Source organism: Mizuhopecten yessoensis, unplaced genomic scaffold, assembly GCF_002113885.1.
Source record: "Mizuhopecten yessoensis strain PY_sf001 unplaced genomic scaffold, ASM211388v2 scaffold8335, whole genome shotgun sequence".
NCBI classification, from domain to species: Eukaryota; Metazoa; Mollusca; class Bivalvia; order Pectinida; family Pectinidae; genus Mizuhopecten; species Mizuhopecten yessoensis.
The window spans coordinates 477,926-500,153 of record NW_018407496.1 but is presented as its reverse complement, the minus strand read 5'-3'; the positions used below and the strand labels follow the sequence as shown (position 1 = coordinate 500,153).

General features: G+C 36.7%; 1 protein-coding gene across 12 annotated transcripts in view; it reads right to left on the bottom strand.

Moving 5' to 3' along the window:
• LOC110455625 (SH2 domain-containing protein 3C-like) overlaps window positions 1–22,228 on the bottom strand; it is an 87,354-nt gene that overhangs the window by 20,553 nt on the left and 44,573 nt on the right. Inside the window, exon 1 of one of the 12 annotated variants that reach the window (XM_021505848.1) lies at window positions 16,999–17,019. The exons of 8 other annotated variants lie outside the window; for them this stretch is intronic. Coding sequence is in view for 2 of the 4 variants with exons in the window: in XM_021505840.1 (XP_021361515.1) it covers window positions 6,588–6,649 (62 nt within the window). In the remaining 2 variants the exon portion in view is untranslated. Of the gene's footprint in view, window positions 1–30; window positions 254–6,587; window positions 6,748–13,537; window positions 14,352–16,998; window positions 17,020–22,228 lie in introns of those variants that run through there. 3 more of the 12 variants (XM_021505843.1, XM_021505840.1, XM_021505847.1) reach the window with 3 other exon arrangements.

Below are 22,228 nucleotides of genomic sequence, written 5' to 3'. Positions count from 1 at the left end.
ATTCCTATTCAAGTCTTATGATTCTTGTACCTAGGTCAGAACACAGTTCCTTAGATGTAGGTCAGAACACAGTTCCTTAGATGTAGGTCAGAACACAGTTCTGTAGATGTTCAAAAGAAAAGCCAGAAACTGGTCCAAACACTGAGACAATCTGTGTTAACCAAGATCATTAGGTGGATGGTGTTATTAAGTTCCAGTTGTCCTTCAAACTATCTAGTATTCCCATTTAGGTTTCAGGATATCTACACATGTACAACTGATCAAAGTGCACTGCTGTACGTCTGCTTTATACATAGGTTGACAAATTACGCAAGAATTTCCTGCATGTACAAAACCACATGTTGTGCATGTCTTTAAGTTTAGCACCTGATTTTAAAATTGTTCACAAAATTTAACCAAAGAAAAAATACACAACTTCAGTACATGTACAATATGTCCCTTGATAAACTTGATCCTGTTGTCAGATTGCATGTCCAGTGCAATTTCATTTGAAAGATAATTGCCTTCAATTTGCATATATAAATGCATGTTCATGTACTGTATTGTCAATGTATGCAGTTTCCTAGTCCATGCATAAACATGATTTCTTTCAAATATACATATAGATGTATATATACATCTTAATACATTAACAAAATGCATATAAAGAAAGATGGGGATTGGAAACAAGTTCAAGTGGTGTAAAGGGGTGGGGCTTGGTTAGGGGGGACATCAGGAGAACGAGTTAGCTGTTTCACTTAAATAAGGAACCAACAAGCGTAATTTGTGCATGAAACAGAAACGTTTTTACAATCAAGTATTTGCTGCAAGCAGTCATTAATGCTATCAAAACATACAATAGAGTAAATATGTTTGTTCTATAGTAGAACAGGAACAACAGTCAATTATTTTAGTAACATGAATTCAGTACGTTATGGGTGCAGCATGAAATGTATTGAAAACACCTTTCTCGGGAGATTTTATAGGGCCTGGAGGCATTCATCTGCAGAAGTGCAATGTACCATTCCTGACACATTACCCACGCTTATTAATCCACTGTTGCCTAATTATTATTTTTTAACCGAAATTTCATTCTGAATTTTACAGTGTTATATAGCCATTGTCTGGTCATGCCTGATCAAATTGTTAATTTTTCGTTTTCTTTGATGTTTGGTCATAACAGTTGCCATTATGGGTTATTAATACACGCTAATTATGTAGCATGGAAAACTTAAGCTCTGCCTGTGATTTACAACCTTGAATTACGTGATTCGGGCCAACAACATAATGTACACGCTGAGTCACAGAGTGTATCTTTCCTAGCCTGTGGCTTCTTCACCTCAATCAAGGTATAACTTATCTCCCTTTAGCAAGACATGCATAGATCTTGTACTAGTTATATTTTTCATTGAGTGGAGTGTTAACCATGCATGTGACAATAGTATTTACCACAAAACGATGTGCTGTTAGATACAATTATATTAAAGCACTGAAGCGACACAAGTTAATGTAACTGGTGCAGTAAACTAATAGTGCACAAGGCCATTTTTGATTACGCATAATAGTACTAGAAATCAAATCACAATGGTTTGGTCCTTTTGTTATTTTTCACAGTATTTTCAGCTTTCTGATTGATCAGTATACTGTGAAACAGAATAGAATTATAAGCTATAAATGTCAACTTTACTTTCATCATTACACTTTATGTATAATCACTGCTACAAATGTCAAATAGTTCCATTATTCCACTGTTCCCTCAGGTTCATGTCCCGAGGCTCAAGGTTGTTTTCCCATCTATCTATATTTTGAAAACTGCTTTTTAAATCAATGAAATTCAAACTATCAGGAGAAACTCCCCGGTGACAGATTGTTGGGACTGTTAACTGTTTTTGATGAAGGCCAGCTCCATCCTTCGGTCTTATGTTACTGAAGAAGAGGTGCGGACAGATTGGTTACCCTGTAGAAGATGTGACAGAATCCATCAGTGGTGATGACAGGGAAGTTTTGATATCACTACAGTATATCATTGGTATCTGTTAGGTCTTGGCTCTGTTACATTAAGCCAGCCTCTATTTGTTTCCCTAAGGATGTATGCTGCTTTACACATCATACCTGTGATTTATTTTGGAGTTATCTCCCTTAAATCTTTTTCAATTCAGAATCACATGATCGTTTTCAATGAAAATATTTCTGTGTACTTGTTAAACATGCTATGAGTCTTTATTGGTTCATGTGTAACTCTTATAAATGGAGATAGATATGGTATAAAATAGGAAGGCATCATTAACCTTTACATTTCTTTGCCACATTTTTAGTTCATTTTATTTTTATTCATTGTCATGCGCATGTTGTACAAGACATTTCCTCAAACAGAATTTCTGGATCTTTAATGCTTCAAAACAACATCAAACGATATCAATACAGTTGTTTACATGGAACATTGTAGCTCACCAGACTTTGAACCCTACAAAAGTTCTAGTGTGACGTGCTCCATGGCCGCTCCATGGCCATGCCAACTATATCAGTGGTGTAGTACGCCTCACACAGGGACACACAATCTCAGATCCACACTTTTATCAGGGAAAACTTCTATAATCACTAGTTTATTTTTGGTCTACAAAAAAATGGAAAGGAAATCCTGACGATTATTTCTGGGAGGAGAATAATTCAAAATGTTTACAACTACCTTAATCAAAGAAGAATTTGTTTGGGAGGAGATAAAGGATGCAATAAAACTGTTTCAAAAAATATTGCAAATATTTTAGTACAATCTTTGAAAAAATATTTAAGATTTAAAGCAAATTTTAAGTCTGCTTCAAAGTAGTCATAGCTAAAACATCCCTGATTGGTAATTAAATATTGAGTAATATATCTCACACTTCTATTACACTGCAGTTGTACCACAGTTTGTCCTGTACATCTTAGGGTGTCATGTTACTTTTCTTGGAGGAAAACACTTTTTACAACTGATAGCATTCCTCTGCAATCTGATATTGATATAAAGTGGCTGTAATATATAGGTTTAGAAAGTTTCTTATTTACAAAAATACATTTAAAGAGCTAATCTTGAGCCATCACAGACCATGAATATTATCTCCGACATAAAAATTGTAGCTTTATATGCCCTTGGGCAAATTCTTTGGATTTCAAAGGTTTTATGTCTAACTTTTCACACCCTTTAACACCTGGTAATTGTCCCTATTTTTAAGGAAGTTTTACCTGTATATTTTATTGCTACCGCTTGTGTCAATTAAAACTAAAAAATCACTGCCACCAAAACAATAGACAAGTCAAGAGAGATCCGACTCATGCAGTGATTAAAAATATTTAAAAAAAAATAAAAATGGATTTTTACTAAAACTTATTCTCAGACAGCATGAGGACACTAATTCCAACATACTCAAACCACCCTGAAACTTCAGCAAAGCTTTTTTATACAGAACATGATTTCCTGTTGATATCCAATCTAATCTTGTGATACCACAGTGATAATCTCCCCTACACAGTGGGTCCCCACCAGGTGGCGCTCATTAATGCAGCTGCATCTAGTAATCAGTGCACCAGATTGACTGATAAAACCACAGACCACAGGCCTGCATGGAACACGCTAACTAGCACCTCCACAACTTACATGTGAACCTCCAATAACACAGGACCATAACAGGCAGGAAAGCTTGGTTTCTGTAACTCCTAGCTATTACATGTACTAGCAACTTCGCTACTTCATTTCAATGCGAAAGCTGTTTATTTTATAATTTGAACTAAGAAATTATAGTAGTATATTGATTGGAAAAATAGCTTCAAGTTTAATACTAGAATATAATCGGTTTTGTTATTTGGAAGATGATTTGAACATGCCAAACATAGATGGTTTAATTCATTGACATGACTATAAATACAAATACAAATATTTTTGCTAATTGAAATTAAAAGACTTCAATTTTTTAATACACATATTTTTCACATTAAAGCAAGCAGATAAACACTCTTCAATCCAAAGAATGCAAATGTACAGTAGGTCAGCACTAAAGGCCATATTTGAACAAAACGCCCAACCATACCTTAGCCCTCCGACTCCTTCCCTGAGCAAATGTAGTTTGTACACAGAGTGCAAGAGGCACTTAAGTAGGAATACTGCTAAACTATTTGTTTAAAGGATCTGTAAATATTCGTTCAGATGCAATAAACTATGGCTATGTATCCCCTTCTTTGTAGTGAATTAAAATCCTGTGAACTAGTTATCTGATTAAAAATGGTAAAGATAGTAAGGTTTGATAATCCAACAATTTATGGCAGACTGATACTGCTGTCAGAGATCTACCGCCAAATATTTAAAACATAGTATTTATTATTATAACCCAATACAGTATCAACCATACAGCTCCAACCCTGGTTACATTAAGCCCTACAAAAGCACATAGGTTCCTAACAGTCCATAGCTATAACACCAACACAACCAGGTCAAGTGCCAAACATTACATTATGAAGACCAATCAAGTCATGTGACCTGCAGAGTCGTAACTGACTGCCTTTACAGATAGCTATAGGTACATGCATCACCTGTTGGAAAATAATAATTCTTAAGAAGCCAATTTCATCGTAATAATAAGATTTACTGCCAACGTAAACAGTCCCCTGAGATATGTTGATGAATATTATTAATACCATGATACACAGACAGCTGGTATCACCTGTTGAAGATTGGTAGAAAGCTCCCAAAGGGAGATAATTAGGTGGAGAAGTGGTAAAGTCATCCTGATAACATCCCATAATGAGCACATTTACAAAATATTGGTCCATGTGAGTAAGAACATGGAATACTTCTTACATACCTGTGATGCTCCAACAGCAACAAAGTGATCTTATAGTTGTTCTGTAGCCAGTTAAAGCTGTGATTTGTGTCAGAGTTATCTCCCTTGCAAACCGTTTAAATATTACCTAATCTTAAAGTTATGTTATCAAATTTATCATCCATTAACTAATACCATCAAATCATCCTTCACAAATGATAATTAACAGTGGAACGCTTCAGAAAAGAAGTTATACTGCAGTAAGATAGCATACATCCTTAAGAGTAAAGTCAGCAAATTTTTTCAGTGACTTAAACTTCATTAACAGTTGTCCAGTGAACATTGTCCAGTGACCAGTACCATTCAAAGTATTTGGTACGGTGGTACCTCTTCTCCAGTGACCAATACCATTCAAAGTATTCGGTACAGTAATTATTCTCTAGTATTGATTTATACTATAATATTGTATGTATAGTATTCATTTGGTACTCTTTCATGTGCTGGAGATCTGTGCACTATTCAAACTTTTGCTAGCTTTGAATAATCTCTTCTCATCCCATTAAAAAGATACACTTATCAGTAATATTTATCACCCAACTAATCAAATATTGAACAGAAGATGGGTGAGAATTTTGATATTAAAATGCATACTAGTAAGTGTTGACCTAAACTCTAGCCCCTCCTCACAGTACACTCTCTACTCTACTGGAACTAGCCTCTCCTCACAGTACACTCTCTACTCTACTGGAACTAGCCCCTCCTCACAGTACACTCTCTACTCTACTGGGACTAGCCTCTCCTCACAGTACACTCTCTACTCTACTGGGACTAGTCCCTCCTCACAGTACACTCTCTACTCTACTGGGACTAGCCCCTCCTCCTCACAGTACACTCTCTACTCTACTGGGACTAGTCCCTCCTCACAGTACACTCTCTACTCTACTGGGGCTAGCCCCTCCTCACAGTACACTCTCTACTATACTGGGACTAGCCCCTCCTCCTCACAGTACACTCGCTACTCTACTGGGACTAGCCTCTCCTCACAGTACACTCTCTACTCTACTGGGACTAGCCTCTCCTCACAGTACACTCTCTACTCTCCTGGGACTAGTCCCTCCTCACAGTACACTCTCTCCTCTACTGGGACTAGCCCCTCCTCACAGTACACTTTCTACTCTACTGGGACTAGCCCCTCCTCACAGTACACTCTCTACTCTACTGGGACTAGCCTCTCCTCACAGCACAGTCTCTACTCTACTGGGAGTCATTTCAAGATGTAATTGCAATTAGAGCGGAAAAAACAGCTGATAAAAGTTAACGGAGGAAATTGTATAATTACACAGCCAAAAGATCCTCCTGTGTGTACGTATCTGTTCACTGATAACTGGTAACGCATAAAAAAATCTGGAATGTCTACCAAACAAATTCTTGGCAAAACATTTACTTCAAGAGTAATGATGTAATTAAAAATGACCTAAATGAAGAAACTAGCTAAATATCAAATAACTCATATCTTAATAGAATATTGAACGTTTTATCAAGGTTACTTTTATCAAAGTTTTTAAGTCTAAAAAAAAAAGGTTACAATTAGATTTACTATATCATTTAGTCAACAGACATCGGATTGCCATCAATCATTAACACTGACCGCTGTATACACTGTACTTACCAGATGACCCCCAAAATTGGCAAAAGCCCTAGTAACTCTTTTGATTTATATACCAGGTATACATGAAGTTATCCTGTGTCCCCGTGATAACCACCAATAAGAATATATCCCCCCCTCAATTCCTTTGCCCACCCAGGCCATGATATTACCTGCACAGACTGGCTTCAATCTCCTCCAACTTTGTCTTCCTGTAATACCAGCTCCTTTCCATGGTGACAGATTTAACGGTTTATGTTTATATGTGAAATCCAACAAAACAAATCAACATATGTTACACTGTACTCCTTGTGTCATAACATCAATACGCCTTCCCGCCAATACCGGCCCATTGACAGACACAGGGCCACATATGTGTCATCTGTATTCTCCGAGTTTATAATGACATATGCTAATTAAGTCACAAATGTAACGGTGATGAAACTTCATAAAAACATCCACAAACGCTTATCTCATAAATCAGCTTTGTTTGTTTTCTCATAATGTTTTAAGTCAAATTAAACCATGAATCAAGTGACATTTTTTTGTCTTCTTTGATGTATTGGTATAAAAAAAATCCTAAAGAAATCATAGCTCCTTTTAAAATTCGTCCAAGTTGTTGTTATGGAGAAGCAATGTCCACATCGACTGTTGTTTCAGACAACATAGTAGGACTTGGACTGTAAACCAACAAAATTCTACACAAAGTAAGGACTTTTAAGCAGTAACTTGATAACCATTCACACACGATTAAGTTAGTTTGTATTCTGCCAAAATTTAGTCCAAAGTCATTGCATCAACGGCTAATGTACGTTTCTTATCGCCGGAAATCAGCGAAAATAAAAACATTATTTTTGTGTCTATAGAACATGGTGGCACCAGAGGTTGAGTCCACTGCTTGGCTTATCGATGTGTTGGTGACATCAAAGCTGCTCCAGTCTTTATAATCCTAGTGATTCTGGTACCAACTTTAGACCCTGGAGAAATTCTACATATGAACTGTTCGTTATATGTGAATCCAACGGATTTTAATACCAGAAAATGATGATTTCCATTTAAAGAAATATGCACTATGTTCCCCTGATTATTGTGAAGCACACGTCCAGTTTTGAAGATTTTCGCATTATTGATCATCTTCTCCTTTGAAAAACATTTCTGTAGACCGTTTTGCACATTCAAGTTTCAAACACTCAGTGTACAGCTCTAATAAATCAAAAGTGACTTAAATGTTGTACGAGATCATTGGTATACAAAAAGCATATATTCAGTCCCATCTCTGAAAGTTGGCACAGGTTTTTAAAGGACACATTAAAACGGAGGTGTGCTTTTTATTGTTTGTGGGTTTCGACACATATTTCACCCTCCACTGGCCGTATTCAAGGCACTTATAGAAATATTAACCTACAAAGCCAACAATCTTCATCCCAAATGACTTTTCACAGAAGATTTGAATCTTTTCTTTATCTGAACACCAATCAAATCCATTTTAAAGAAAGTCTGACACATCCATCCAAAGTTGTAACAAAATGTCCATCTTTCTAAGGCTCCAATTCAAACCAAATCTTGTTTTACCAAGTCCACCACATGGTGAGAAATGTGATTCAAAATAACTAAGGATTGTGAGCTTTACATCTGAGTGAGTTGGTGAGGCTCTATCAGCAGGTACCTCAAAAAGTCCAGAGCACATCGGTAAATCTCCACCGATAGATAAGGTACACCAATGGCCAGCCCATAAAGTGATGACCAAATATATTTTCTAAAGAACTATACCGGAGAAGGATTTCCTTGGACTTAAGTAGGATTTTCTGTGCTTTCCATATGAAAAGAAGCTATCATATGACTTCACAATACATAGACAATCACTTTCCTACAGATAGGTAGCAAATGTCAAGGCCCTTAATATAACAGGCTCCATGATAAATGTATGTCCTCAATTTCCTTCCTGATCAATATCATATGTAACCCAGATTTATTACCATCACATAACAAACCATTGATCACAGAGGAATTTAAAACACGAAGTCAACAGTTCCGTATGGTGTCACAGACACTACTATACTTCCCTATGGTCACAGACACTACTATACTCGCTATGGTATCACAGACACTAGTATACTCGCTATGGTATCACAGACACTAGTATACTCACTATGGTATCACAGACACTACTATACTCGCTATGGTATCACAGACACTACTATACTCGCTATAGTATATCACAGACACTACTATACCCACTATGGTATCACAGACACTACTATATTCACGATGGTATATCACAGACACTACTATACGCGCCATGGTATCACAGACACTACTATACCTACTATGGTATCACAGACACTACTATCCTCGCTATGGTATCACAGACACTCCTATACTCGCTATGGTATCACAGACATTACTATACTCGCTATAGTATATCACAGACACTTCTATACCCACTATGGTATCACAGACACTCCTATACTCGCTATGGTATCACAGACACTAGTATACTCGCTATGGTATATCACAGACACTAGTATACTCGCTATGGAATCACAGACACTACTATACTCGCTATGGTATCACAGACACTACTATACTCGCTATGGTATCACAGACACTAGTATACTCGCTATGGTATCACAGACACTACTGTACTTTATAGAACTAACTGTACTACACAACTCCATAGAATAGTGTCAAAAAGAAACACCTTCTTTCTGCACTGATGAATCACTTTTGCTGAAAAGATGAGAAACCAACGTAAACATGTTATCTGTCCAGGAAAGGTAGAAGTGTCTGATAAGATGTTCTCCTCACATTGGTATGTAACACTACAGAAGAGCTATAACACATAAATCAGGCTCTGTCCAGGTGACCTCAACCTCCTCCTGTCATTATAATCAAAGCAGAGTCTTAATTTCTTCATCAAATCAGTCGTTTAAGTCGTTAAAGTGAGCCAGGTGACTTTGAAGGCCTGGAGACATTACCTTATAACAGTATGTGTACTGTCAGGTCGACCAACACAGCCAAGGGCAGTGTCAAACTCGCCAGGAAATCAAACCAATTATAAAGTTCCCTTCAAGTCGACAAAGTTGTTTATGTGAATAATTTTGAAATGTGAGATAATGATTGGTTTAAATTTTCACCCAAGTGTGAAGTGGATGGTGGGGACTTTGATGTTGTGTTTGTTCCTCAGGCTGGTTCTCTGTACTGTAGTGTTAATTCTGTCACTTCATCAAGCTTTTACCCTGGATCAGGGATTTCCCTCAAAACATTGAAAGTACACAATATGGAATGTTATTCTTCAAGGAATATCCCAGTTTCATGTTAAAATTTCTTAAGTGACAAGTTCAGGTCAAAATTTCTCTAGCAAATGGTTCACAGTAATGTTGTCCTCACAACAGGTTCATCCTCACATTTCTCTGACAACAGGTTAATTCATGCCAAGGTTTCCATGACAACAGATTCATGACAACAATTCCCTGACAACAGGTCAAAATCAATGTTTCCTCGACAACAGGTTCACCAGGGAAGTCTTGCTTAGCTGCTACCAAACCTCCAAATGGGACTATCATATCTAAATTTCCGCATTTATCATTAAATTATTTTTCCAATCTGTCATCTGATGACTATAATCAATTATCTAATTATCCATCCAGGTTTTTGTCCGATCATCGTTACTTGATCATCTCATTTTTCTGATAATTGGTCTCACAAGAGGGTACATGTATCTACCAGACATTTGTACTTGATTTGGAAGCCCTTAATCATCTGTAAATGTCCAATGAAACAGTTAGCTACTATAAAGCATCATTTACATTATATCTGATGATTTCAGATTTTACGCTGACTTTAACTCCAAGTAAAACACACTGATGATCATGAAACATGAACTAACTTCATCATCCTCCGTTTATAAGGGCGCAAAAATAAAACTTGATCAACAGACAAAAGGTCTCTATTGAGCCAATGGTCAGAGCTTCTGAAATTATGAAATCACAAAGAAAGCATAACCTTCAGAAATTGTTTCCGCTCCATAAATCAATTGTCATATTGGAAATATTATATCTCAAGTGTTATTGATCTCCAACTGTTTGTATACGGCACGCTTCAGTGTTCCCCAGCCTTTTCTTCTATTTCTATTGTAAACACCATGAATCACCTTCGGAATACCATTCTAGTCTAGAACTTGTTACATAATCCACTTCCACCCTTTTCATACCAATATTAATATCCGATTTCACAATGGTGTCATTTCGCCCGCTGCTTTAACTGAACAGCTGAAAAATATTAAACTCCTGTGATGTATTGTTGTGTGTTTATTGGAGCTTCTGTATCCAACTCACACTGTTCAGGTTTCAGTTTTAAAGTGCAAACCATTTAACTTCCATCACAATTGTTTATCAGAGGAAAATCACAACAGCCCACTACACCCCAATTTAAGGTCGCGAAATTCACTTCACACTATCAGAAATTTTAAAAACAACACTTGAAATATTTCCAACTGAAAGTTCTCAAATGAGAAGAATGTTGATACATTAACACAAGTCTAAGGAAAAGAAAAGCTTATCAGGGGATAAGATAAAACAAATACTAAAACTTGATAAAAAAAATACTGGCAGCTGAAGCTGTTGTTGGCGTGAACGTGTGACGGTGTATCATGGTACGTGTGTACATGTGTACATTTCATGTGTGTGTATTGGTAGGTACAGGTTTACAAGTGTACACGAGTACTAGTTAGATAGAAATTAAGGTAGTTGTTGCTCCTCCCGATCTTTACCTTAAACTCCCAATTCAAAAGTTTGGCTAGCTTGAACGATTCTTTTAAACAAGTTTCTCCAATATTTTTGACGATAATCATGATTGATATTGTTATCATTTCTGTGGCTTCTTTAAAAGCTGGTCTGATTTCATATCCAACATTCAAAATGTATCCCATTTGATGAAAACTCTTTTTCAGAAACGATTTGATGGAGACTGTAATATGTGAGGTAAGTTGGACCGAAGTTTGAAGTGACAAGAGATACACAGATTATAACTACTATCACCAGCTCCCAGGCAACAAACCATCAAATGTTCAAGATAAGTCTGATAAAACCCCAAATTGGAAAACTTCAATGAAGATTGGGCGAGTTGAGTCTCCCTCACCTTCCCCTGCTGATAACACTAATCACAGGAGGACTAGGAGCAGACGGCACCAGACTCGAATGTTGGAATAGTGTATTAGTGTAAATCTCACCGATTCCTGTAAATTGCCAAAAGGATTTGTCATCTTTAGTGTGAGGAGTGAAAACTAAACCCTGGAATGCCTGATAGACACAGAATTGGTTTCTGTTAAAATGGTGCTATCTTACTCATGTACATTCCTGGCTTGTCCATATTGATTTGTGTTGATTGGTATCTTGTTAAGTGTTCCCCTCATCCCCTCCAAACCCCCAATCATCCCCTTTCCTTCAACTTCAACCTCATCCTCTTCTCCATAATGACCAGCCCCCCACCCCCCACCCCAACCCTACTTCTACAACCAAAACCTCTATCTGACCATTTATTTGCTTATTTTATTTATATACACCAGCAGTTTCTTGTTTTGGAATGATGAAGGTTCTATTTCTTGTTTTTCAAATGTTCTTGTAACATTTTTTTTAAATTTCTTTTTTTAATCATTTTGTCTATGAATAAAGAGATGCATGCTGGGTGTTGAATATATTGTGACTCTCATGTTAAATTATTTACCATCCATCCCAAAATGAATCAAGAGTAAATGAGTTATATCCTTGAATTGATATTTATCAAGTTATCACAAATTTAAATGAAATTTCTTAAGTGTGGTTGAAAACACCTCAAAATACTGTAAGCATTGAGGCTAAGTGTTGAGTTACCTCCCCTACATCTCTAGTGGAAATCTGTGGCTCAAGGCCAAAAGTATAAAGAATCAAAAAATGCATTCAAAAGGCATACATGACACATCAAAGCATGTTTTTAAAAATTTATGTGTGATTTATTTGAGCAAGCTTTTTGACTGAAAATATTCAAGGACTTGATATTATCGGAGCAATGTCTATATGAAGTACACAGACACTGTAGTGGTCATACTTGACTTTTCCGTATTTTTATCTGAAGGCATATAAATATTTCATTCTTTTCATTCTAATGAACAAGTGGTTTTGTGTAAATAGTACTTCAACCAAATGTATACATACAAAAATGTATCACTTTCGTAACTTTATAATGAAACAGAAGTTGTATTTCAACGCCAAGTACTTTCCGACACGGCCACTACAATCTCAACTGCAATCCTTATCAACACAGAGTCTAAAGAGCTCAGCAGTATAATATACTATTCACTATCACTTGACAGCTGTCTCCTATTCTGGTTATGGTACCCAAAGTGTAAAATGGACTGGAAACATAGGACATGTAACTAGACCTGGATTCAAACCTTGAACTATATTAATTCATAACTTTCCAAACTGAGCTATCTAGCCTAGACTGACCATGTTTAGATTTACTATTGCAGAAACACAGAACCAAGACCTTGGGTCCCACAGGGTGGACTATATAGAGCCGAGGGTGACAATGGGTTTTTGAGGGTTGACAATATTCATTGTCACCTGCTAATGAATGTCATATCTATTTTGTTACACCAAAAGTCTTTGTAGCTCAGAAACGGCAGCAAACCTCGATAATGACATCTTCTTTGTTGATAGTCAGCTGGTTACAATCGCTATCGCACCGGCGCTTGATAAAATTGGCTGTTGCCGTCAAATGTTCTTGTGACCATCACGATGGGGAAACAAGGCGGTGAACGCACATTTTTCGCGCATGTGATATTTTTCACTGTCTCATGGCAATATCACCCGCGCCCCATAAAACCAATGTATTTTCGGAGGGTGACAGAGATTTTTGTTTAGATTTCTCCCAACCAATCAAATAGCCAGAAATTCACTTGAAGTGTAACAATATATAATGTGTCAACTATCTTTAAATGGTTTGAAACTAAATCACATCAAAACTTGATGATTTGGATGACATTATAAGAAAATACCATATTTGAACTTTGAGATCTGTTGATGGTGATACACATACTGTATAGGGTCAGGACTGGTATGTTATACAGCTTAGATATACTTACATGCTCAGACTTTTCTTAACTCCAGGTTTCATCCTGTAGTGTCTGTTACCCAGAACTTTTCCAGGTCAATTTTGTTAGATTTAAATGATTAATATGGTCTAATTAACCCACATCCTCAGGATCCTTTATCCTTGTCCTGCACAATTCCTTTTGGTTCAAATGTGGTGCCAATACTGCCACATTTTATATCATGACATCTATACAGACCAACTAACACAGTCCTTTCAGTAAAGTGTGTTACTAGACAAGACTCCCATGTTAAACTTTTATCGCACGTATATCCTCGATGTTCATGAAGAAAGAAGCAATAACCATGTACATCCAAAACAACTCTGTTTTACTCCTTGTATCTCTTGTCTCACAACTGAAGCCAGAAATCATCAGATACAATAAAGGTGTTTTGGAGCAAAGAACTCATTTGAAGATGATTCTTATAATTTTCAAGTCCTTCAGCTCGTCAAACCATTACAGACACAAGGATAGTCTTAAATCCTCTGCCAATGTACCGTGCCAGATATGAAGTACCTTCTTAACCTCAGAGCTGGTCTCCTACAAATCCTCTGTTTGAGATGGTATTCTTTTGTACCATTCCCAATTTGTTGTTTAAATATTGGCATTTAAATACTGATCCATCTTTTCTGCTTGATCATCATCCATTCACCCCAAACCTATAGAGACTATTGACGCCCTACACAGAGTTGACTCCTGGAGTACCCTGACAGTACCATGGATGTAACCAAGTCTAGTTCTGTGTCACCGGGTGGCCTTAATTGTTTATTTTGTACAACATTGAACTAGAAACATAAACATCCATGTCAACCTAGTCTGTAATGATCTCTGTACTCTATGCAACATAAAATTTTACTACCCTTCACCTGAAGATATATCGAAAATTATGTCTTGCGTGAAAAATATTCATTTTCACACCAGGTGAGTTAAAAATATAGCATGGTTGTGAATCTTAATGAGCTAAGCCCAAAGGCAGCTTGAAGTGTCAGAGAACTTTGTTTAATATCACCATTTTATTACCATTGTATGATATTTTAACATTATGCCTTCTTTTTTTAATAGCCATAAATTATCGCCAACCTGCTGTTTTGATGAAAACACTCAGTTACATAAATATATTCTGATTCCCACGTTAAGAATAAATAATTGAGATCTACATAATATGTATCTATTCCCAAAACTTTATCAGAGAAACTTTCTTGATATTATTTGATTAATTCTATTATTTGATTTGATTTGATTTGATGCGGGGTATATAATCAACGATTTCACATCATGAGTCAAATGTTAGATTAACTTTGATGTTTCATCATAGGGTGTTTATATTCAATGTTCTAACAGTATGGTACTGTGAGATTTGTTGTTGGAGGGTCGTAGGAGTTATCACTAACCTGGCACCCCAGGTACACAATCACACACCTGCACCCTCCCCTGGGAGTCACCACTTGTTTCCTGATGGGTTTATATCAGAGATCAGCCCCCACCCATTACATAACCGCCCCACGCCCTTCTCACAATCTCCAATGTGAGGCCCATACAGGGGGTTCAATCAGGAACTGAGGGACAACAGAATTTCTGGCAAAAATAGCTGAGGACTTCACAAAAATATCCGCCAATAGTGACAATTATCTTTACAAAAATAAAAAACATTGAATAAAACAATATATCATAAAGCTGAAAATCACTGAGTATTTGTAACAAGATCCTTTTCAATGCTGACAACAGGAATGGTCTGAAGGATTCTGGCACAAACCTTTGAACCGTTAATCATCAGTGGGAGCAATGCTCATATCAGTTTGCATAACCTGACTGTTAACTGTATCTATAAATAAACGCATTGACATGTAGACATCATATCAAATGAAAACTTATTCATTATGCACTCTGCTTGCAGACAGTAACCTTGTCTGTAAAGTTTCAAGGTCATATGGTCATAGGATATGTCATTTACCAAGCACAACATGTACATACATACTGGTTGATCCAGACAAAACTAATGCATCTTGTTAATCAAGGGAGATAACCCACACAAACAACTCCATTACACTTGGGATCACATGGTGACTAGGCTGATATTCACATAAATGACTGATGTTATGATGATATAGCGGTTGGAATAAATTACTGTTTATTTGTGTGATATCAAATCTCAAAATTAATTGATTCAGGTAATCAATAATTACTCAGCAAAATTTACCATGAACCTTTTAAATGTTTGTAAATCAATTTCCATTGTAATGATAACTTTCAAATATAATTTTAATTTCAACAATGATATCCGTACCTTGGAATATTGCCTTGTAATTAATAAATAATTATGAAACACAGCCACTCCAAAACCTTTTGTCAATGACACAAAACACATGGTCCCGATGCTCACTACATTTACATTACCAAGCAATAATCATAACATTTCTATCATCAAACGTGCCCTCCACTGGGACGAATCAATCACTGCTCCATCGGCTACACAGAGGAAGTAATGTAATACTCATTAGACTCTGATCAATTACTCTTAATGCATGAAAACTAGGAATACCAAATTATCATAGATTAAAGGTTTTACTAGCAAATATAACTTCCTGTCTATAATATCCCAATTAAGTGTTATCTTTCTCATTTATGATATATCCCATAAATAGGAAATATCTGCTCAACCGGTAATTATAGTGTTTCACTGAAGGTTGTCAGATATGTACCAATACCAGTGTTGATAGCCATGTTCATTTAGTTGTTAGATTCAACAGGTACATAATAGCTACCAGTACCGACAGTAACCCTGGACTGTCAGATTGTAAAGGAAGATATGCTAGTATTGACAATCAACACAGGTTGTCAGATTATACAGGTTCACATGCCAGTAATGACAATCATCACAGGTTGTCAAATTACACAGGTATACCATAGACAAGAATAGTGTCAGTCACAATAGTTGTCAGATTACTCAGGTTCATCAGACACTAGTGATGACAGTAATTATGGGTTGTAAGATTATACAGGTAATAACTGCCATATAAGACAGGTATAGTATATACAGACTATTTATTCATCTCTACTGAAATACATACCTGTAGTGTACCTATAAAGTGTCCCTATCTATCAATCAGTGTAGCACAACCCTACTTTGGTTTAACAAAACTTTTACCACAAGTCAACCAAAGAAATGTGTTAATTGGTTTGACATGTACAAACTAACCCTGCACCTTACCTGGAGTGTCTGGTGCACAACTACCAGTAAATAAAGGTATATACAGGGTGGATATAATAGCTAGACAGATAAACACCTCGTGTACCTTAGCCTTGAATACAAGCTGTAGTACGTGTACCCGCTATAGCGCACAGCAAGACTACACACACACAATACAATCTATTGTACTTATATCAGTAAACTGTACATATGATTAGCCTTCCATATCCTTCCACCCATTTATCATACCTGTTACAGTACATACCTTATATTGTAATAAAAACACCTATCCTGTTATGGAACATTGACAACTTGTGTTGTCTCGTAACATTGACTGTACCTATCCCGTCTTGGAACCTATACTTCATACCCTGTACTATTAAACTCCTATGCAGCAGCTGTCAAAAATCAATATCAATATCAATCGGTATTGAAGTATTTTGTTATCCCCTCTATACACATCCCTAATGTGACAGATGTCCTATAGCTACTGTATCTTGCTCCACTATATAAACCAGCAGGAAAAGGATTCAGAGCTGTCTGGGTACCCAGGCTTTGGACCCCTTAACAGACAGCTTAATACAAATTTCTGTAGTGAAGATTCTCAAAAGTTTATTAATACCTTTTGGGAATCAAAGTCTCAAAAGTTTATTAATGCCCCATCCTCTCACTACCACACAGTTTTAAATATCCTGCCATAGATCTATTTATGACACAGTCTCTAGGAATCATAGCAACAGTGATAAATAAATAATTTAAGTGTTTCTCTAATTTATATTGGAAAATGTGTTTCTCAGATTGTAGTTCACATTTCTTACCCTTCTTCAGCTAAATCCCAATCAAGATTGAAGTCCTCTAGATTTTCTTCCTTCACCTTTTCTTCCATTGTGTCAAAAATATGGACTGACCACCAAATACCTTGTATTGCTTGCTTCACAGTACGTTTTAACTTTGTACAACTTCAGGTAGCATTGTGAATTGTACAACTGACTAGCATGTCCAGTACCCTAGTGTCAATTAGAACTGACCACTTCAAATCTTCGATAACTACTAATAATAACGGCCTTTTTCTTTTTATACGATCTGTCCAGGAACACCCCTAAGTTTCCGAAATGGATAATACAAGGTAAATGTACAGCCCCAATCTATTTTCGAGCCATGGGGGTTATCAGAATGGTTTTAAGTCTACAACAAATGCCAGCTTATCATAATACCTGTAAAACTAACTTGTGTCCTTGGGGCTCGGGTAACAACCCAATTTCATGGTTTGCTTTTTCAATGATAACAAAGAAACGCTTAAGACAAGTAGTTTGGGTATTTAAGGTGACAAATTTGACAGTGATCCTACAGCCTTTGTGATTTTATGTTCACCACATTGTCATGTTGGTGTTATATAGTACTTCATCTGTATTTCCTTTATGGAACAATAAATTCAAGTAGTATTGCTGAATTCAAGTAGTGTTTCCTATATGGAACAATGAAATATGTGTTGGTATATACAATGTCTACAACGACATCTAAATGCAAGTTGACCTGAGTACTAGGCATTTCCTGATGAGTTCATGTAGTATTGTCTTTATGGAAAAAATAATTTTGTGTACGTTAAAATTAAAACAAGAAGTAATACATCCTTTAAGTTAAAATGGAATCTTATTTCAGGGATGTTGTTATTTTTATTGATTATTGAAATGGAAAGTGAAGAAGAGTTACCTCCCTTGCAATGACATGTGTTTAATCACACAGCGTACAACCTTAACATCTTCTCACTTCAGTTCAACTTTTAAAAGGTGTTTATTTCCTGCAGGTATAATCTTACACTGACCATCAACAATAGAGGTATTAAAGGGAGGATTTCAGCTTTCAACTGCCCACACTACTCTGGTCAGCAGTTAATCTCCCTAAGGACACCAACTGGACATCAAAGGGCTAGAGATCAGAGTTAAGATGACCAGTCACTGACCATGCAGAAACAGGTTTTTGTAACGTTTGGTAATATCGCTGTTAATCTCATTTTGTTAATAAGATCAGCTCAACAAGATTACTGTGGCCAATTATTCCCACACACATGTTGTGTTGTATTTTGATTCGTTCTCTCTAGTCTGAACTTATAATTATGGAATGTTTACCAATATATTCATTCTAGTGGATAATTGATTAAAAAACACCTATGCAGAATTACATGAACAAGTGACATACATTTGTTGTTCAGTCATTGTAACAGAGAATCAGCTGATAGCTGAATTAGCAGATCTGACTGGAGCAGGTCAATGGTGATTGCAGACAGATTAACTGTAAGCGGACAGACCAACTGTAAGCGGACAGACCAACTGTGCATGCAGATCAGACAGACCAACTGTTACCGGACAGATCAACTGTGATCGGACAGACCAACTGTGATCAGACAGATCAACTGTAATCAGACAGACCAACTGTAACCGGACAGATCAACTGTGATCAGACAGACCAACTGTAATCAGACAGACCAACTGTGATCAGACAGACCAACTATAATCAGAGAGACCAACTGTAATCAGACAGATCAACTGTAACCGGACAGATCAACTGTGATCAGACAGACCAACTATAATCAGAGACACCAACTGTAATTAGAGAGACCAACTGTAATCAGACAGACCAACTGTAATCAGACAGACCAACTGTAATCAGACAGATCAACTGTAATCAGACAGATCAACTGTAATCAGACAGATCAACAGTAACTGGACAGACCAACAGTAACCGGACAGACCAACTATAATCAGACAGACCAACAATAATCAGAGAGACCAACTGTAATCAGACAGATCAACTGTAATCAGAGAGATCAACTGTAATCAGACAGATCAACTGTAATCAGACAAATCAACAGTAACCGGACAGACCAACAGTAACCGGACAGACCAACTATAATCAGACAGACCAACTATAATCAGAGAGACCAACTGTAATCAGACAGATCAACTGTAACTGGACAGATAAACTTTAACCGGACAGACCAACTGTGATCAGACAGACCAACTGTAACCGGACAGATCAACAGTAACCGGACAGATAAACTGTAACCGGACAGACCAACTGTGATCAGACAGACTAACTGTAACTGGACAGACCAACTGTGATCAGACAGACCAACTATAATCAGACAGATAACTGTAATCAGACAGACCAACTCAGTGATCAGACAGACCAACTGTAATCATACAGACAGACCAACTGTAACCGGACAGATCAACTGTGATCGGACAGACCAACTATAATCAGACAGACCAACTGTAACCAGACAGATCAACTGTGATCGGACAGATAAACTGTAACCGGACAGACCAACTGTGATCAGACAGATCAACTGTAATCAGACAGATCAACGGTAATCAGACAGATCAACTGTAATCAGACACACCAACTGTGATCAGACAGACCAACTGTAATCAGACAGACCAACTGTGATCAGACAGACCAACTGTGATCAGACAGACCAACTGTGATCGGACAAATCAACTGTAATCGGACAGACCAACTGTGATCAGAGAGAGTTTCAGTCAAAAGTAACAATTATGCGTCACCAGTTCAAATCCAGGTCTAGCAAATTGTAAGTTCCCATTCTGTTCAAATTGATGATGTGACCATGTTGACTTTTCTGATTATACTTGATGCAGATTTAGCAAAGATGACCTCAGTAATTGATAGAGGAACATAATGATTAACATAGTGAGGTGACTAGCTATAAGATCATGTATAAGTGGCTAGCTTGCGCACATGCCTTGTAATAGAATTCCTGTAAGAAACACCCTACAAGACACACCCTGTACATGTAAAACCACAGAATAACAAGCCCCAGTAAAACTGAGGGGTAAATGTACTAGTTGTTGATGTACAATGTAATACAGTGTCCTGGCAGTACTGTTAGTAACCAGCCTGAAATACACTGGCTTCCTCTCTGACCTCAATCTCCGATCACAATCTTACATCAACTTTGTCAAATTTCAAAGACAGAAATATGATCAAACTCAGTCATAGTTAATCGCTATGTGGTGCACAACTCGCTGCATACAATTGCACAACAAAGTGCAGTGTTGAAAGGCAGTCTACAGGAATGACCACTTGACCTCATGGATCAGGTCCATCACCATGGATACACTTATAAACATATCTACCTATTCTAAACATATATCCATGTCAGTCAGAACACGGGCATCATAGATATCAAAAGTATCTTATGTTTTAGATACAGAGTAATTTACTCAACCTGGAATATCTTTCCTTTGAAGAAATTTCAAATAAATCAAACAGCTAACTTTAAAGTAGAAAAATACTTCATATTACTTTGAAATGTTACCATAGGTACCTTTCCTGTTTTTCATTATCAAAGAGTTCCAGCTTAACCATAAAAGTGTTCTCCATTTTATGACTGCACCATTTTCCCTGGCATATCATTTATATCTGTGTCAGCCCAGCGGGTATAGGTGTTAAACGTCTTCAGATTCAGAAAAAATAAATGTGTTTGCAGAAAAACTAAAAATCATATTTATTTGCTCCACCATATTTTTTTTAATAACAAAACAAAAAATCTTTTTCAAATCTATGCATTTAAATTTGACTCACTTAAAAGTTGTACCGCAGGATTCCATCTCATACGTAACATGTTTTCTAAGCATCAAAGCCTAACTGATATTTATATTTTGACTTTAAACATCATAGAGAAAGACATTTCTGAATACTGCAATAAAACGGACTGAAATAGAAAAACTGATCTAAATACATTGTAAGAAAGAATTCTTCACTTCAACAAAATCTTTAACCATGTATTCTAGCGCACCTATACTTCCCACCTATCAACAGTAGAATCTGTACCAAACCAGGTGCCACATTGGTATACAGTTAAACGGGACTATCTACAGATCTGTACATGCAGAGCAGTCTACTGTAGTAATCTCTGTACATGCTACCTTGTAATACTACGAGATACTGAACCAGAACTAGTACAGAAAACACACAGTAGATTTCTCAGATATACTAGGACCTCCCATAGGTGATTCAAAAAAAAAATCTTTCTAAATCTGATTGCCATGGAGATGAGACAGATCTGTGAATGGGAAACAGGTTGCTGGTGCCAATGTTCTGATATGTAAGGTAGAATACAGGTGTTATCCTCATAAATGTTTATTTCTGTAAGATCAAACAAAACTCACTGAAAGGTATATATGATCTACATGAAAACAAACAAAACTAAACACCTTCACCAGATACAGAGCTGGACCGGACCCAGTAGTGCTGTGTCACATGCCTTGTCAAAAAGTTCGAGTTCTGCTGTCGGAGGTACTGTTTCACATTATAACAGGGTATATTTACCTACGTACAACAGGGTGTTTGTTACACATTATAGAGATTCAGGAGATTTATATTTGTCAATAAGATCTTATATAAATTTCTTTTTAATAAAAGACTTATGAAAACAGTTAAAAGAACTGATGTTTGTTATTTGTTACACAGAACAT